This window comes from Octopus bimaculoides, chromosome 1 (assembly GCF_046866305.1).
Source record: "Octopus bimaculoides isolate indiv1 chromosome 1, ASM4686630v1, whole genome shotgun sequence".
NCBI classification, from domain to species: domain Eukaryota; kingdom Metazoa; phylum Mollusca; class Cephalopoda; order Octopoda; family Octopodidae; genus Octopus; species Octopus bimaculoides.
In genome coordinates, this window is record NC_142928.1 from 169,980,537 (window position 1) to 169,999,059 (window position 18,523).

At 41.8% G+C, this 18,523-nt stretch overlaps 1 protein-coding gene across 4 annotated transcripts in view; it reads right to left on the bottom strand.

Moving 5' to 3' along the window:
- The window catches only part of LOC106883256 (uncharacterized), a 57,141-nt gene that overhangs the window by 7,591 nt on the left and 31,027 nt on the right, over window positions 1-18,523 (bottom strand). For 3 of the 4 annotated variants that reach the window (XM_089362683.1, XM_089362689.1, XM_089362676.1), the window contains exons 11-14: window positions 15,300-15,472; window positions 7,976-8,035; window positions 5,485-5,559; window positions 987-1,067 (exon numbers count right to left, since the gene is read on the bottom strand). In XM_089362683.1, the coding sequence (XP_089218809.1) occupies window positions 987-1,067; window positions 5,485-5,559; window positions 7,976-8,035; window positions 15,300-15,472 (389 nt within the window). The remainder of the gene's footprint in view (window positions 1-986; window positions 1,068-5,484; window positions 5,560-7,975; window positions 8,036-15,299; window positions 15,473-18,523) is intronic. The other variant, XM_089362697.1, reaches the window with a different exon arrangement.

Below are 18,523 nucleotides of genomic sequence, written 5' to 3' on the forward strand. Positions count from 1 at the left end.
CTCTCTGTTGGTTACAACGATAAGGGTTCAAGTTGAACCGATCAACAGAACAACTTGCTCATGAAATTAATGTGCAGGTGGCTGAACACTCCACAAACAAACATACCCTCTATGTAGTTCTCAGGAGGATTCAGCGTGGAAAAGGCTGGCCCTTTGAAATACAGGTACTACTCAATTGTGCTGGCTGAGTGGACTGGAGCAACATGACAAAGTATCTTGCTCAAGAACACAACGTGCTGTCAGGTATTGAACTCACAGCCTTATGATCTTGAGCCTAATACACTTAGTCACACAAACAAAGAATCATATGCACACACACACACACAGATAAACATAGAGTAGGAATAGAATGAGAGGGGGAAAAAGAATGGAAAACAGGAATGAGAAGAAAAAGAACAACAACAGGTTTATACGGAAAACAATGAAAGTGCTAATATATATATATATATATATATAAAAATATATAGTTTTAGGGAAAAGAACCAAGGTTCATGAACTCATCGATGAAAATCCACTGTCACAGAAAAATTAATAATTAAAAGCACAATAAATAAGTATAATATAATACAAAGTAAATATCATAAGATAAAGATAATAAAATGACTCCACGTGTTTCATAACTAATTTTCAAATAGAAAGGAAATTTAAATCGATTAAAATCGATTAAAACTATCGAAAATCAATTTTATTCAAAAATATAGCTAATCTTCAGGTCAAAATACAACAATAATAATAATAAATGAATGTATATATCAACCAACAATAAATAACAAATGAATGTATATAAAATACTTATTATATAAAGATAGAAAAATATTATTAAAAATATCAAAATAATAAACATTCCATAATCAACCCTACGTCCATTATAATATCTGTTAACAGGTATATTATATACAAAAACCAACTTAAACAAATATATATATATATATATATATATATATATATATATATATATATATGTGTATATATTAAAAAAATCTTGCCTTTTTCCCCAATATTTTCCTACGCGATGGATTTGCTGTCTCCGATAAGGTGTATTTGAAGTAAACGATGAAGATTCTGGACTGTAAATGCACACAAAATAAGATCATAACTTCCTAATTAATTCTTGCAATGAAGTTCACACAAAGAATTTAGTTATGTCAATAGGTTATAGAACTACATAGCTATATGCATACTTGCCTCAGTACTTCGCCTGTCACTCTTAATGTTTCTTGCTCTTCAGGCTACCCAACACTAACTAAAGCAATAGATTCCAACGAAAGTTCATATGACCCTCAGGGGTCCATATAAGATTTTGTTGTTATAATTTATGAGCAATAAATTGGATATATTTCTACAGTATGCAAAATGTTTTCGCTTGCAAAGACTTTTTGAGGCAAGTGAAATTGAAATCGAACTAAATTCGACGACTGGCACCCATGCCAACGTCGTCTCCTTCATTGGACATGAAACTCAGCTTGCGAAGACTTATTGAGGCAAGTGAAAGCGAAATCGAGATGGCACCTGTGCCCAGCGTCGCCTTTCTGGCACTTGTGCCCAGCGTCGCCTTTCTGGCACTTGTGCCCGTGTCATGTGTAAGGATTTTCGAGCGAGATCGTTGCCAGTGCCCCTGGACTGGCTCTTGTGTGGGTGGCACATAAAATACACCATTTTGAGCGTGGCCGTTGCCAGTACCGCATGACTGGCCTTTGTGAGGGTGACACATAAAAGCACCCACTACACTCTCTGAGTGGTTGGCGTTAGGAAGGGCATCCAGCTGTAGAAACTCTGCCAAATCAGATTGGAGCTTCGTGTAGCCATCTGGTTTCACCAGTCCTCAGTCAAATCGTCCAACCCATGCTAGCATGGAAAGCGGACGTTAAACGATGATGATGATGATGAATTCCTGATAAAATGTTGAAGTGGCTATGAACATTACTTATATGCTGAGACCCCCTTCGGTCGTGACTGACCATGGGATTGCACCTAGAAAGTTACCCTTCCAGGCACAAGTCCGGGCAAGGTTGTTTATGGAAGACTAGCAGTCGCCCATGCATACCGGCCTCCCCTCTCCATACCACCAGTGTTATCCAAAGGAACGGCAAAGGTCGATACAGCTTGGCACCTGTGATGTTGCAACTTATTTCTACAGCTGAGTGAACTGGAGCAACATAAAGTGTCTTGCTCAAGAACACAACATGCAGCTTGGCCCAGGATTCAAACTCACAACCTCACGATCGTAAGCGTGACGCTGTAACCACTGAGCCATGCACCTTCACAACCCATGCTAGCATGGAAAGCGGACGTTAAACGATATATATATAGTCTGTAGCCACTTCAATATGGCTGTCTGTTTGAACGGACTTTACTGTGATTTTTTAACCCCATGAGGACATCTCCTCTAGCTGGTTAATGATGCACAGCTACATCTGAGATATTGCAAGCAACGTTAACCAGCTAGAGGAGATGTCCTCTTGGGGGTTAAAAAATTGCAGTAAAGTCCATTTGAATGGACAGCCATGTTGAAGTAGCTATGAACATTACTAGTACAACTACTGCATTGATCTCTTAGATTTTAGAACTAGCATTTTCGCTTATATACATACATATATATATATATATATATATATATATATATATATATATATATCTATATATATATATCATCATCATCATCGTTTAACGTCCGCTTTCCATGCTAGCATGGGTTGGACGATTTGATTGAGGACTGGTGAAACTGGATGGCAACACCAGGTTCCAATCTAATTTGGCAGAGTTTCTACAGCTGGATGCCCTTCCTAACGCCAACCACTCAGAGAGTGTAGTGGGTGCTTTTACGTGTCACCTGCACGAAAACGGCCACGCTTGAAATGGTGTCTTTTATGTGCCACCCGCACAAGAGCCAGTCCAGGGGCACTGGTAACGATCTCGCTCGAAAACCCTACAAAGGCCAGTCAGGTAGTACTGGCAATGGTCACGCTCAAGATGGTACATCTTATGTGCCACCCACACAAGAGCCAGTCCAGGGGCACTGGCAACGATATATATATATACACACATAGGTTGTTCATAAAGTCATGGTGCAATTTAAAATACTTATATCTTTGTCACTATTCATGATAGAATTAATTCATAACAAGGATAAGAAAGAAGAATGACCTAAATTTTTTATTCATCTTGTTAATTTTCAACAAGTTCACCATTATTACCAATACAAGGAGAAATACAATTCTGTAGTTGTCAGAAAATATTTTCCAGCTGATTTTCAGTAACACCTTCAATCACATCAGTTATCCTTGCTTTCAAGTCTTCTAAAGATCACGGTTTAGTTGAATAAACAATACTTTACACATGTCCCCATAAAAAGAAATCCAAGAGAGTCAAATCTGGTGAACGTGAAGGCCAAAATAATGGCCTGCTTCTTCCAGTCTATTTGTTAGGGTGCACCATCTTGTTGAAAAACTGTATTCTCTATCAGTTTTAATTGGTCCAGCTTAGGAAGGAAGTATTATGATTTTGTAGCATTACACCATGAGTTTATGAACACCCTGTGTGTGTGTGTATGTGTGTGTATGTGTGTGTATGTGTGTGTGTGTATGTGTGTGAGTCTTTGTCCCCCCCCCCCCCATCATTGCTTGACAACTGGTTGGTGTGTTTACGTCCCCATAACTTAATGATTTGACAAAGAGACTGATAGCATAAGTCCTGAATGCTTTACAGTAACCAATTTGGTATCTCATTGTACCAAATTCATATTCTGCAAGAGCTGAGCTAACCGTTTGCCCTTTTAAGTGTTGATATTAATAACAATAATATAACAAAATTAATAAGCTGAGGACCACAACAAGTAATTTTTGATGAAGCAAAATAAATCATACATTTTTGTTTTTGCCATTTTATCATTATTTCAGTTAAAATTAAGGGTGCGGTTACCGGAATTGTCATCATGATGGAAAAAAAAAATACTCTTGTAGTCATCATCATCATCATCATTGTTTAACGTCTGCTTTCCATGCTGGCATGGGTTGGACGATTCAACTGGAGTCTGGGAAGCCAGGAGGCTACACCAGGCTCCAATCTGATTTGGCAGAGTTTCTACAGCTGGATGCCCTTCCTAACGCCAACCACTCCGAGAGTGTAGTGGGTGCTTTTAAGTGCCTCTGGCATGAGGACCAGTCACACGGTACTGGCAAACCTTTTATCATATGAATTCAAATCTTGCCAAGTTTCACTTAGCCTTTCGCTTTTGTGATTGATAACATAAGTAACAGTGTACCATTGGAACAGGTACAGTTAGTTCTTCAGTACCTTTAGTAGAATTCTACTCTTTCAAGCATCCAGGTAAAATTTCATGCCTGCGGATAGACACCCAGGTATCATGATATACAGTCTCCTACTATAGCAATCCAGCGGAGGGACATAGCATTATGGTTAGGGTGTTGGACTCATGTGCATAACACTTCATTTCATGTTGCTCCAGTTCACTCAGCTGGAAAACATGAGTAATCCTGCAAATGCTTGGCATCCTATCCAGGGAGGAGTAAATATGCCAGAGAAACTGGTCCTATGATCCTTAACCCTTTAGCGTTCAGATTAATTTGTCAAAAGTAATCCTTATTTATTCACATTAAAAATTTTTTATCTGATATTATTTTGTAGCTTCAAGATAGGAAAGATGTAATTGCTTATTTTTAGAATGACATTGCAGGGTAGGTTCTGGCCGGTTTGAGCATAAAATGTGTAGAATATCTGGGCCGGATACAGCCAGTTTAAACACTAAAGGGTTAAGGAGTAAATTGGACTAACTACTACAGCAACCCAAGTGCAATTGTTTCTTCTTCCTTTGTTCTTCTTCAAAGATAGGATGGTCATGGTTAGAATACCTTTGATCAAAAGTCTGCTTGAATCAACAAAAAACACTGATTTTTAAAATTTTGGTATGAGACCAAATTTTTTGTTTTTCTCCTCTTTTTTCTTTCTTGCTTTTTTTTTTACAAGTAACAGTTATATTAAATTGAATCTCAGTACTTGACAATACTATATTTTAAAGACATTGAATAGGATGAAAAACAAAGACGATTTAAACATGGAAAATAAAAGAGAAATGGATAACAGGTTTTATGGCGGTGGGGTTGCAGAAGTTTATGACCTCCTTAGTACTCATACAATCATACTTGGACATGTGCACACATACACACAAATACATGAATACATAAATGTACACTCACACCCACACACAGAGGAAGAAACATAAAGAGAAAATGAGAAAGAGAGAAGGAGGAAAGAGTGAGAGGGAGAGAGAGAGAGATAAGGAAAACAAAAATAGCTACAACTACGTGTTTACAAAGAAAGAAATACTATAAAGAATATTGTATTGTGTGTGTGTGTGTGTGTGTTTGTGTGTGTGTGTTTGTGTGTGTGTGTGTGTGTGTAAGAGAGAGAGAGAGGGGGGACAGAAAGAGGGTTAGAGAGAGAGAATGTGTGTTAAAGAAATCTTGCCTTTTCTCCGAATTTTTGTGTGCTAAGTGCTCTTTCTGAATTTGTATATTACAATCTTTTCCTGAAGGTGCTTGACTGAAAAAAAAAAAAAAATTGTTGCATGAAAATTATAAACTCATAATTAATTCTCAGTTATACTTAATGAAAGTGGTGTAAATTGCAATCAGCTGATCTGATTAAAGTTATCTCCCTTAATTGTTATTTTTAAGATTTTAACCCTTTTGATATCAATCTGTCCAAGTTTGCCACTGGTTTTGTTATATAAAGTAACTGTTTTAAAGGATCAAATTAAAATCTTCCATCCGAATTTTATGTTAAATTATATTCCAAACATCAACTTAATAAGGACAAAATTATTTTACTAAATTCCTCATTATTTTCAAAACTGATTGAAACAAAGGCAGCATATTTTGACAGAAATGTGGTAACAGAAACATTAAACACCATTAGAGGAAGTTTTGTCAGTTGATTACTTCAACATTCTCAAATGATCAAAGTTTTTTAACCCACTATATAACATGAGACCCTACCATATTTTCAAACAAGGTGGCAAGTTCTTATAAGCCATTTTCAAAGAGATTGATAGCAAGTTTTATAGAAGTCGTTTTTAAACAAGGCAAGTTTGGTAGAGAACCCAGTGTTAAACAGAAATTTTTAGACTAGCTTTTTTCCTAACCCCAAAGCTTTGTAAAATTGAATGCCTTTTGACATTGCAAGAAATGGCTATTATTATATGTGCATGGGAAGGTGGTGAGGTGGCAGGAACATTAGCATGCCAGACAAAATGCTTGGTAGCATTTTGTTTGTCTTTACGCTTTCTGTGTTTGAATTCTGCTGAGGGTGACTTTGTTTAGGGGTCGATAAAATAAGTACCAGTTGAACACTTGGGTCAATGTCATTGGCTAGCCTCCGTCCCTAAACTTCAGGCCTGGTGTCTATAACAGAAAGGTGCAGGCATGGCTGTGTAGTTAAGAAGCTCACTTTGTAACCACATGATTTTGGGTTCAGTTCTACTGCATGGTACATTGGATTATTATCTTCTACATAAATAGCACCATTTGAGCGTGATCATTACCAGTGCTGCCTTACTGGCACTTGTGCCGGTGGCACATGAAAAAACATTCAAGCAAGGTTGTTGCCAGTGTCGCTGGACTGGCTCCTGTGCAGGTGGCATGTAAAAAGCACCATCTGACTGGCCCTCGTGCCGGTGGCACGTAAAAGCACCCACTACACTCTCGGAGTGGTTGCCGTTAGGAAGGGCATCCAGCTGTAGAAACTCTGCCAAATCAGATTGGAGCCTGGTGTAGCCATCTGGTTCGCCAGTCCTCAGTCAAATCGTCCAACCCATGCCAGCATGGAAAGCGGACATTAAACGATGATGATGATGATGATGACGATGACTATTGTCCTGGCATGACCAAATGCTCTGTGAATGAATTTAGTAGACAGCAACTATAAGGCAAAGCTCCTTCCCAAGCCATTGGCTCATAAGGCCAGTTTCTCAGAGGCACATATATTCCCCCACAATACGGGATGTGAGTCTGTCACAAGATTACTCATTTTTGCCACCTGAATGAGCAACACGAAATGAAGTGTTCTGCTCAAGAGCACAATACACCACTTGGTTACCTGGTAGGGAATTAAAATTACAATTATGTAATCATGAGTGTAACACCCTAACCACTAGGCTATGTGCCTCCGCACACACACACACACACACACACACACACACGTATGGATGTGTGCATCTTTGTGTTTGCAGTACGTGTGTCTTTCACCACTACTCGGTAGCTAGTGTTGGTTTATTTATGCCCATATAAGTTAGAAGTTCAACAAGTGACACCAATAGACACTGATAGACACCAGGCTTAAAAAAAAGTCCTGGGATCCATTTGCTAGACTAAACCATTCAAGGCAGTATCCCAGCATGGCTACAGTCCAATAACTAAAACAAATAAAGGATAAAAGATGGGCTGAAGAATTGATCATATTGTGAGGACGATGGTCAAGACAATAGAACAGTGTTCTAGTAGCTTGGACAGATACTGTTTTTACTCATGTAGCTCATCCCTAATTTCTTTAGTCTCTAGTAGGTACCTCTAAATGCTTTTGAACAGTGGTTTTCGGCTGGGGTCTATATGGCCTCTGGGGGTCTGTACAGTATTTTAGGGATCCACAATAATTTTTTGTTTTAGATGCATTTATCATAAGAAACAGCTAGGATTCTTTCCCCAACATTACATATAGTTCAAACTACACAAGTGGATGTGTGAAAAAAATCAAAATAGGAATTTTGAAAGACGTATCCATGAAACTAGTTTTTAAACATCAAATGGCTGTGGGGGTTCACCAGAATAGAATAGTAATTAAAGGGTTCACAGGTAAAAAAAAATGGGTGAGAACCACTGCTTTAGAATAACTAAAAATTGATATGATGTATATACTCTGTGATGGTGTTTCAAACATTTTACAGTACAATTAAAATACTTACTGTTGATGTTTTCTAGCAATTGGTCTATTGCATGATAAACATTTATCAGGACACAATTTTCTATAAAATAAAACAAAAATTTATAGGCACAGGCGTCGTTGTGTGGTAAGAAGCTTACTTTCCAGCCACATGGAAAAAAGTTCAGACCCACTGAGTGGCACCTTGGGCAAGTGTTTTCTACTATAGCCTCGGGCCAACCAAAGCCTTGTGAGTGGATTTGGTAGACGGAAATTGAAAGAAACCAATCGCGCATGTGTATGTGTGTGTGTGTGTGTGTGTGTGTGTGTGCATGTGTGTGTGTGTGCACCTGTGTGTATTTTTGCATCTGTGTTTGTCCCCCCATCATCGCTTGACAACTTGTGTTGGTGTGTTTATGTTCCTGTAGCTTAGTGATTCGGCAAAGAGACCGATAGAATAAGTACTAGGCTTAAAAAATAAGTCCCGGGGTCGAATTGTTTGACAAAAAAACCTTTCAAGGTGGTGCTTCAGCATGGCTGCAGTCAAATGACTGCAACAGATAAAAGACTAAAAAAAAAAAAAGCTAACTTCTTATCTCAAGTATCACAGCATATGTATCTGCTCTAAAAAGTAGTGGAGAAACTCCCAGACAGCAGTGTTTAGTAGGCAATTTCAATCTCAGATTTAAGCCATTTCCCCTGACCTGTTTCTTGTCCTTTGTCTTTGTGTCTGGGTAGAGCTGCTTGACATCTCTTATTTACACTGTCCTTTCTATAATAGCAATATAACACAAAGGAAACCAGCAACCCAGTCTTCAGACAATGCAACAGTATCATCACCATCATCATCATCAATGTTGTTGTTGTTGTTATTGTTGTTGACACCCTCCTTTTCAGCAGCATGGTGGTAATTGCATTATTGTCCTCTTCACCATTGTCGTTCTTGTCCTCGTCAACATTATCAGCAATGTTGTTGTCATTGTCATTGTTGTTGAATCTCATAGTATAATAACATATTTTCTTTACTGCAAAAACTCGACATTTTATTGCATTATCAATAAAGGATTCTTTCTTTGGCTCTGGAATACTTTCCAAATAGTGTTCAGTTATCTGTAAAAGTCTTTTCCTGAGTGAGTATAAGGAATAGCTTCTTTGTTTGTTTGTCTTTGTTTGTCCCCTCTATGTAATGCCTTTATAGCAAAATTTATGAAATAAATAAGGAATAGACAAAGCAAAAAAAAAACAACTTTGTCTTTCAAACTTAATTTTCATTTGGTTTTTACATTATGATGACGACAGCGGCAGTGGCAACAACGACAGCGGTGGTGACAATGACACTTGCACACAGACAAAAATATATTAACAACAGATAAAGTGGTATTTTTAAAGAAACCACTTTTGCTTCTGTCATTACACAAACAGAATTTTTAGATTTCAAGAGGTCATCATCGTCCCACTGCGTGGCACCTTGGGCAAGTTTCTTCTACTATAGCCTTGGGCCGACCAAAGCCTTGTGAGTGGATTTGGTAGATGGAAACTGAAAGAAGACCGTCATATCATCATCATCGTTTAACGTCCGCTTTCCATGCTAGCATGGGTTGGACGATTTGACTGAGGACTGGTGAAACCGGATGGCAACACCAGGCTCCAATCTAATTTGGCAGAGTTTCTACAGCTGGATGCCCTTCCTGACGCCAACCACTCCAAGAGTGTAGTGGGTGCTTTTACGTGTCACCCGCACGAAAACAGTCACGCTCGAAATGGTGTCTTTTATGTGCCACCCGCACAAGCCAGTCCAGGGGCACTGGCAACGATCTCACTTGAAAATCCTAAGGGAGCCAGTCAGGCGGTACTGGCAACGGCCACGCTCAAAATGGTGCATCTCATGTGCCACCCGCACAAGAGCCAGTCCAGGGGCACTGGCAACGATCTTACTTGGCTTGCCGGGTCTTCTCACGCACAGCACATTTCCAAAGGTCTCGGTCAGTAGTCATCGCCTCGGTGAGGCCCAATGTACGAAGGTCTTGCCTCACCACCTCAGCCCAGGTCTTCCTGGGCCTACCTCTTCCACGGGTTCCCTCAACTGTTAGGGTGTGGTACTTTTTCATGCAGCTATCCTCATCCATTCTCACCACATGTCCATACCAGCGCAATCGTCTCTCTTGCACACCACAACTGATGCTTCTAATGTTCAGCTTTTCTCTCAAGATACTTACACTCTGACGGGTATTCACATTGACATTACACATCCAACGGAGCATACTGGCTTCATTCCTTGCGAGCTTACGTATGTCCTCAGCAGTTACAGCCCATGTTTCACTGCCATGTAGCATGGCTGTTCGTATGCATGCGTCATACAGTCTGCCTTTTACTCTGAGTGAGAGTCCCTTTGTCGCCAGCAGGGGTAAGAGCTCTCTAAACTTTGCCCAGGCTATTCTTATTCTAGCAGCTACACTTTCAGCGCACCCACCCCCACTACTAACTTGGTCGCCCAGATAGCAGAAGCTATCGACTACCTCTAGTTTTTCACCCTAGAATGAGATAGAAGTTGTTTCCTGTTTGTTTACAGTCTTTATTGCACCTGAACATCTGCCACAAACAAAAACTAACTTGCTAGTTAACCTGCCTTTGATGTTGCTGCACCTCTTATGTGTCCATAGCTTGCACTGGGTACATCTTATAGAGTTACTACCTACTCCTTTTCTACATACTGAGCAGGGCCATCTACCTGAAGGGGTTTGTGTTTTATCTACCTTCCTACTTATTAGGATTTTGGTTTTAGCTGGGTTGACTCTAAGGCCCTTCAATTCTAGACCTTGCTTCCACACCTGAAACTTCTCCTCTAGTTCTGATAGTGACTCTGCAATTAGGGCAAGGTCATCAGCATAGAGGAGCTCCCAGGGGCAACCTGTCTTGAACTCCTCTGTGATTGCCTGGAGGACTATGATAAATAAGAGGGGGCTGAGGACGGAACCTTGGTGGACCCCTACCTCTACCCAGAATTCATTGCTGTACTCATTTCCAACCCTCACCTTACTGGCAGCATCTCTGTACATGGCTCGCACAGCTCTCACTAACCATTCTTCTATCCCAAGTTTCCTCATTGACCACCAGATAAGGGATCGGGGGACCCTGTCAAAGGCTTTCTCCATGTCAACGAAAGCCAGGTACAGAGGTTTATCCTTAGCTAGGTATTTCTCCTGCAGCTGTCTCACTAGAAATAAGGCATCAGTAGTGCTTTTACCTGGCACGAACCCAAACTGCATCTCATCTAAATTGATTCGCTCCCTAATTAGTTGGGCTATGACCCTCTCTGTAACTTTCATAACCTGATCTAACAGCTTGATGCCTCTGTAATTATTTGTATCTAAAGCGTCACCTTTACCTTTGTAGCAGTTGGCTATGATGCTGCTACACCAGTCATTGGGTATGACTCCTTCGGATATCACCTGGTTCGTAATACGGGTGACTAGGCTATAGCCAACACTGCCAGATATTTTGAGCATCTCTGCAGTGATTCCTGATGGGCCGGGGGCTTTCCCGGTCTTCATACTCTTAATTGCTTTATCTACCCCGGTACTATCAACTCGGATAGCTGGTCCCTCTATTGGGTCGACATACGGCAGGCTCTCTTCCTCCCATTCATTCTCTTTATTAAGCAATCTATCGTAGTGGCATCTCCAGACCTCTTTCTTTGCATCCTCATTTAGTGCAAGCGTACCATCATCCATGCGAACACATTTCTCTCCTACAACATCACTATTCTCTCTCCTACACTGTCTTGCAACACGAAATACCTCAAGTCTTTGGTCCTCACGGCGCAGAACATTGGCAAATCTTTTCTTATCTGCTTCCCCTCTGGCTAAATAAACCTGTCGCCTAGCCTCCCTTCTGGCACATTGGTACAATTCCCTGCTACCACCGTTCTTCCAGTCCTTCCAAGCCTGTTTCTTTTGTCTAATAGCCCTGTCTACCTCCTTGTTCCACCACCACGTTACTCTGGGTCGGGAGGGGACCTTACACCACCCACAAATCTGGTCGGTGGCTTTCAACAGGTTGTCTCGCAGAAATCTCCAATTGTCTTCCACGTTGTATGATGCTATATCCCCTTCTATTTCGTTAAATGCTTCAAGTAACTTGTCTCTAAGTCTCTGTCCATTTGCAGGGTCTTTAAGCTTCCACACCCTTCTCCTCCAAGCCTGTCTAATTCTGGGCACCCATTTTGCCTTGATCCCAAAGTCGCTAACTACTAATCTATGTTGTGGGGTACATTCTTCGCCAGGGTAGGTTTTGGCATTTATAAGCCGCCCTCTTTCCCTATTTCTGGCGAGGATGTAGTCGATTTGGCTAGAGTGTCTGCCGGAGCGGTAGGTGACTAGGTGACTGGCAGGTTTCCTGAAGTTGGTATTGCAGACCATAAGATCGGTTGCATCACAGAACTCCAGCAGTCTGGTTCCCTCCTCGTTGCGGGAACCGAAGCCATAGCCTCCATGTATGCCATGGAAGCCTCCAGCACGACGTCCGACATGACCATTGAAGTCTCCAGCCACAAAGAGAAGGTCCCTGTCACTCGTCGACGAGGTAGTTTGCAAGAGGGTGTCATAGAATTGGTCTTTCAGACCATCTGGTAGCCCCGGTTGAGGTGCATAGGCTGAGATGACAGTAGCTAATCTATGATGAAGCACTAGTCTGATCTTAAGTACTCTGTCACTTACTGTAACGACCTCCATTTCTCCGCTAGAAGTATTCCTACGCCCCCGACCCCGTCAGTGTTCCCTGCCCAGAAAATCTTGTACCTGTGTTCTTTGCCTGTGAGGAACCTCGCAGAACCTCCTCTCCATCTTACTTCCTGGATGCAGCACATATCTACGCGTCTCCGTTCAAGCATCTCAACAATTTCACCAGATCTACCTTTCAGCGTGCCGACGTTGAGAGTGCCAATCCTAACAGTATGGGTGTTGGGGGTGTGGGCCTGTAGCCTGGGAAGGGGGAAAGCAGTGTTGTGTACCTGAAAAGAAAACTTGCAATTGGAAGAATTCATAAGCAAAACAGTACCTACAACCTGCAAACATTACTCAAACGTAATGCGCTACCCAAAGGTAGGGGAGAGGATGGCCAAGGCCACTAGATGGGTTCCGGGAGACAGCCGAGGATGACAGGATGACAGAGGAATGCACTTCCGGTGGAGGGGGTTGGAGGGCGGGTGTACCATCAGCGAGGAGATAGGGCTCTTAATCGTAGATTTTAAATATTTGAGAGACAACAATGCATAAATCGTAATTTTTAAAAGAGCAATGAAATCTAGGTGAATAGAATATATACGTAGCATGAATTTAGGAAGCTTAGAAAATGAATAAGTATGAATTTAAGACAAAAACTGAATTCAATTGAATTTCATGGAGAGAAACAAGATAAATAATAGAGGGCAGACTAAAGCGCGAAAGGTATGAGATGTTTGAGGCCGTAAATAAATAAAAATCTCTATCTTATCTGCATCTTGGAGACTTCGTCGTAGTATGTCAGCGGAGAAGAGATTGAGATAATTTAGAATGGATTTCTCATTTATATATAACCAGAACCTGAAAACCTTAAGGAAAAAATACGAGAGAGAGAGAGAGAGAGAGAGGGACTGATTTGTATGTGTGTGTATATGTTTGTGTGTCTGTGTTTGACCCCCCCCCCCCCCCCCAACATCACTTGACAACCGATGCTGGTGTGTTTAGGTCCCCCGTAACTTAGCGGTTCGGCAAAAGAGACCGATAGAATAATACTAGGCTTCCAAAGAATAAATCCTGGGGTCAATTTGCTCGACTAAAGGCGGTGCTCCAGCATGGCCACAGTCAAATGACTGAAACAAGTAAAAGAGTAAAAGAGTAATAAAGAATTGTGTAAAACCAGCCATCTTCTCTTTGCTCCAGGATAGAAATGAAGGTTTTCAATTATCATTGAAATAACAGAAGTGCTAAAAGAAATGTTACGAAAAAAATCTGCCATTTGAGAAGGGTAAATTTTATGGCACAGTTTGCTGCAATTTCAAGACAGAAGACAAATAAAACACTGGTTGAAATAGACATACTTTTTTTCCCATACACTTGTGTTTCAGTATATGGAATATCTACGATAATAATACTCTTGTGTATTTCTCCGTCACAACATATGAAGGAGAAAGGAAGGGGGTGATAGATGAATAAGGAAGGAAGGAGTGATGGCAAACTTGGTAGTAGGACGATGGAAGTTCTACGGTGATAACAAAAATCAAACAGCGTTTCAACTCTGCATGTGTATATGTGTGTGTATGTAAAAAGGAGTCATGTGAATGTTTGTGTGTGTGTGTGTGTGTGTGTGTGTGTGTGTGTGCGCGTGTGCGTGCAATAGAAGTGGGATGGTGAACATTCAAAGTTGAAAAGAAAAATCAAACAGTGTTTCAACTCTGCATGAGTATATGTGTGTGTATGTAAAAGGGAGTCATGTGAATGTTTGTGTGTGTGTGTGTGTGCAATAGAAATGAGATGGTGAACATTCAACGTTGAAAAGAAAAATCAAATAGCGTTTCAACTCTGTGTGAGTATGTGTGTGCATGTACAAGGGAAGTATATGAATGTTTGTATGTGTGATTATTATGTCCCTTATTTATATATAAAATACTACAATTAGCCATCATTTTTGATGACACGGGGCCAGCTAGTAGAAATATAAGGATGATGATCAGAGACAATGAAAATAATGTAGACCAGTGACTGGTTTGCAGAATGGATGGGTAGTTAATGCAGGAGTATCAAAAAGTGAAATATGGTCAAGAGATGTCAAGACGGATTTGCAAGTCATAATGACTCCAAGGTCACACAGAGTTTTGCTCAGATGAATGAGACTGATGGTGCAGGGCTAAAGGCCTCATTGTTACATGCATGATAGTAAAAAAAAACCATTTAATTGATTTTTGCCATAAAGAAGATGAAATGCTAGGAAAGAAAAAGAGAAAGGAAAGCAGAGAAAAGCAGTAGGTCTCAGCTTCCAGATAACCATTAGTCACAGATCTGGAAATAGTAAATGATGTTGCCTCATGTCTGGTCCTAGAAGCAAATGAGCATACATGCACACTATCTTTTGATGGTAGCAACTAGAAGTACAACACCATCATCATATGATGAGAGGGAGGAGATGGAAGCTGGAGAAGACAAGTAATAGAGTAAGTGTGAAGAGAAAATCCCCAGTCAAAAAGGGGTAAAAAAAAATAGGGTTCCTTCAAATGAAATACAAGAAAAGAAATTGGGCCACTGATATCAACCATTAGGTGCAAAGTGAGCTTCTTAACAACATAGTCATGAAATGTAAAAATTTGCTTCAAAATATGTTGGTCATTTGCTTACCTCTTCATTGCAAAGGCTTCGTCAATTTCAAAGCCCTTGGAGTGTTTACTGGTTTTTAAATGGGTCTTTAGAGATTTTTCCAACCATATTTGAAACCATTCCAATTCCCAACGGTCAGATTTTGAACTTAACAGTTGGTTGATAAACTGCAGTTGGTTAGTAAAATACTTTTTCTGCAATAAAAAAAACATAATGAATCGCTTATCATTGAGTTGCAAAATTCTTTGTTCTTATGTAATGTGTCTTGAGAGAGGGGGAGGGGGGAGAAGGCAACAGAGAAAAATAATTGATGGTTAGAAAGAAAAAAAGATAGATACATACATACATAGAAAGAAATAGATAGATAGATAGATACCGCCACGCTGAAAAATAGCAGTCAAATCTTGACTCTAAACCACAATAAATGTTCATATTGACTGCTATTTTTCAGCGTGGCGGTATCTTTTAGATACCCTATATTATAATTTTAAATAATTGTTACCGTTGATGGTTTTTATTCCCATGCTGGCCACTTGATAAAATCAATATTTTAAATATCGATCTTATCCTTATTGATATAAATTTATTTTGTCAGTGTATTTACTGCGGTGATATTTCTGACCATATCGCACGGGGAGTTTTTAGGCAGGCAATTTAAACTGGTCGTGTACATACGTGCATATATATGTATGTATACGTTCGTATATGTAAGTATACTGTATGTTTATATATATATATTTGTATTTATGTGCTTTTCTAAGTATATTCCACCGATGAAGGCAAAGCATTTATTATGCAAAGCCAGAAATCCGGGATCTGGAGTTATCCAGTTATTTTTACTAGTTTATTTTGTCTTCGTCTTCGCTCCTAGTGCTATATGAACATTTATTGTGGTTTAGAGTCAAGATTTGACTGCTATTTTTCAGCATGGCGGTATCTCTTAGATGCCCTATATTATCATCATCATCATCATCATCGTTTAACGTCCGCCTTCCATGCTAACATGGGTTGGACGATTTGACTGAGGACTGGTGAAACCGGATGGCAACACCAGGCTCCAATCTAATTTGGCAGAGTTTCTACAGCTGGATGCCCTTCCTAACGCCAACCACTCAGAGAGTGTAGTGGGTGCTTTTACGTGTCACCCGCACGAAAACGGCCACGCTCGAAATGGTGTCTTTTATGTGCCACCCGCACAAGAGCCAGTCCAGGGGCACCGGCAACGATCTCGCTCGAAAAACCTCATGTGTCACTCGCACAAGAGCCAGTCGATGGGCACTGGCAACGATCCCGCTCGAAAGATTTCATGTGTCGCCCGCACATGAGCCAGTCCGGGGGGGGGGCACTGGCAAACGATCCCGCTCGATAAAGCCTCATGTGTCACCCGCACAAGATCCAGTCCAGGGGCACTGGCAACGATCCCGCTCGAAAGACCCCATGTGTCGCCGGCACACGAGCCAGCCCGGGGGCACCGGCAACGATCTCGCTCGAAAGATTTCATGTGTCGCCTGCACATGAGCCAGTCCGGGGGCACTGGCAAACGATCCCGCTCGAAAGATATCATGTGTCGCCCGCACATGAGCCAGTCCAGGGGCACTGGCAACGATCCCGCTCGAAAGATTTCATGTGTCACCCGCACATGAGCCAGTCTAGAGGCACCGGCAGCGATCTCGCTCGAAAAAACCTCATGTGTCACCTGCACAAGAGCCAGTCCAGGGGCACTGCCAACGACCCTGCTCGAAAAAATTTCATGTGTCGCCTGCACATGAGCCAGTCCGGGGGCACTGGCAATGATCTCGCACGAAAGATATGATGTGTCGCCCGCACATGAGCCAGTCCAGGGGCACTGGCAAACGATCCCGCTCGAAACATTTCATGTGTCACCCGCACAAGAGCCAGTCCAGGGGCACTGGCAACGAACTCGCTCGAAAGATATCATGTGTCGCCCGCACATGAGCCAGTCCAGGGGCACTGCCAACGACCCTGCTCGAAAAAATTTCATGTGTCACCTGCACATGAGCCAGTCCAGGGGCACCGGCAACGATCTCGCTCGAAAAAGCTTCATGTGTTACCCGCACAAGAGCCAGTCCAGGGGCACTGGCAACGATACCGCTCGAAAGATTTCATGTGTTGTCTGCACATGAGCCAGTCCGGGGGCACCGGCAACGACCTCGCTCGAAAAACCTCATGTGTCACCCGCAAGCCGGCCCAGGGGCACCGGCAACGATCCCGCTCGAAACATTTCATGTGTCACCTGCACATGAGCCAGTCCAGGGGCACTTGCAACGATCCCGCTCAAACAATTTCATGTGTCACCCACACATGAGCCAGTCCAGGGGCACCGGCAACGATCTCGCTCGAAAAACCTCATGTGTCACTCGCACAAGAGCCAGTCCATGGGCACTGGCAACGATCTCGCACGAAAAGATATCACGTGTCGCCCGCACATGAGCCAGTCCAGGGGCGCTGGCAACTCGATTTCGATTTCACTTGCCTCAACAGGTCTTCACAAGTGGAATTTAGTGTCCAATGAAGGAAGGAAGGTACGCATGAGTGGACTGGCTGGGCCTTAGATTTAAGTCTCACTTGGCTTGCCGGGTCTTATCGCACACAGTATATTTCCAAAGGTCTCGGTCAGAAGTCATCGCCTCGGTGAGGCCCAATGTTCGAAGGTCGTGCCTTACCACCTCATCCCAGGTCTTCCTGGGCTTACCTCTTCCACAGGTTCCCTCAACTGCTAAGGTGTGGCACTTTTTCACACAGCTATCCTCATCCATTCTCGCTACATGACCATACCAGTGCAGTCGTCTCTCTTGCACACTACAACTGATGCTTCGTAAGTTCAACTTTTCTCTCAAGGTACTGATACTCTGTCTAGTATGCACACTGACATTACACATCCATCGGAGCATACTGGCTTCGTTCCTTGCGAGCCTACGCATGTCCTCAGCAGTCACGGCCCATGTTTCACTGCCATGAAGCATGGCTGTTCGTACACATGCGTCATACAATTTGCCTTTTACTCTGAGAGAGAGACCCTTTGTCGCCAGCAGAGGTAAGAGCTCTCTGAACTTTGCCCAGGCTATTCTAATTCTAGCAGCTACGCTTTCAGCGCACCCACCTCCACTGCTAATTTGGTCACCAAGATAGCAGAAGCTATCAACCACTTCTAGTTTTTCTCCCTGGAATGTGGCTGAAATTGTTTTCTGCACATTTCCAGTATTTATAGTTCCAGGACATCTGCT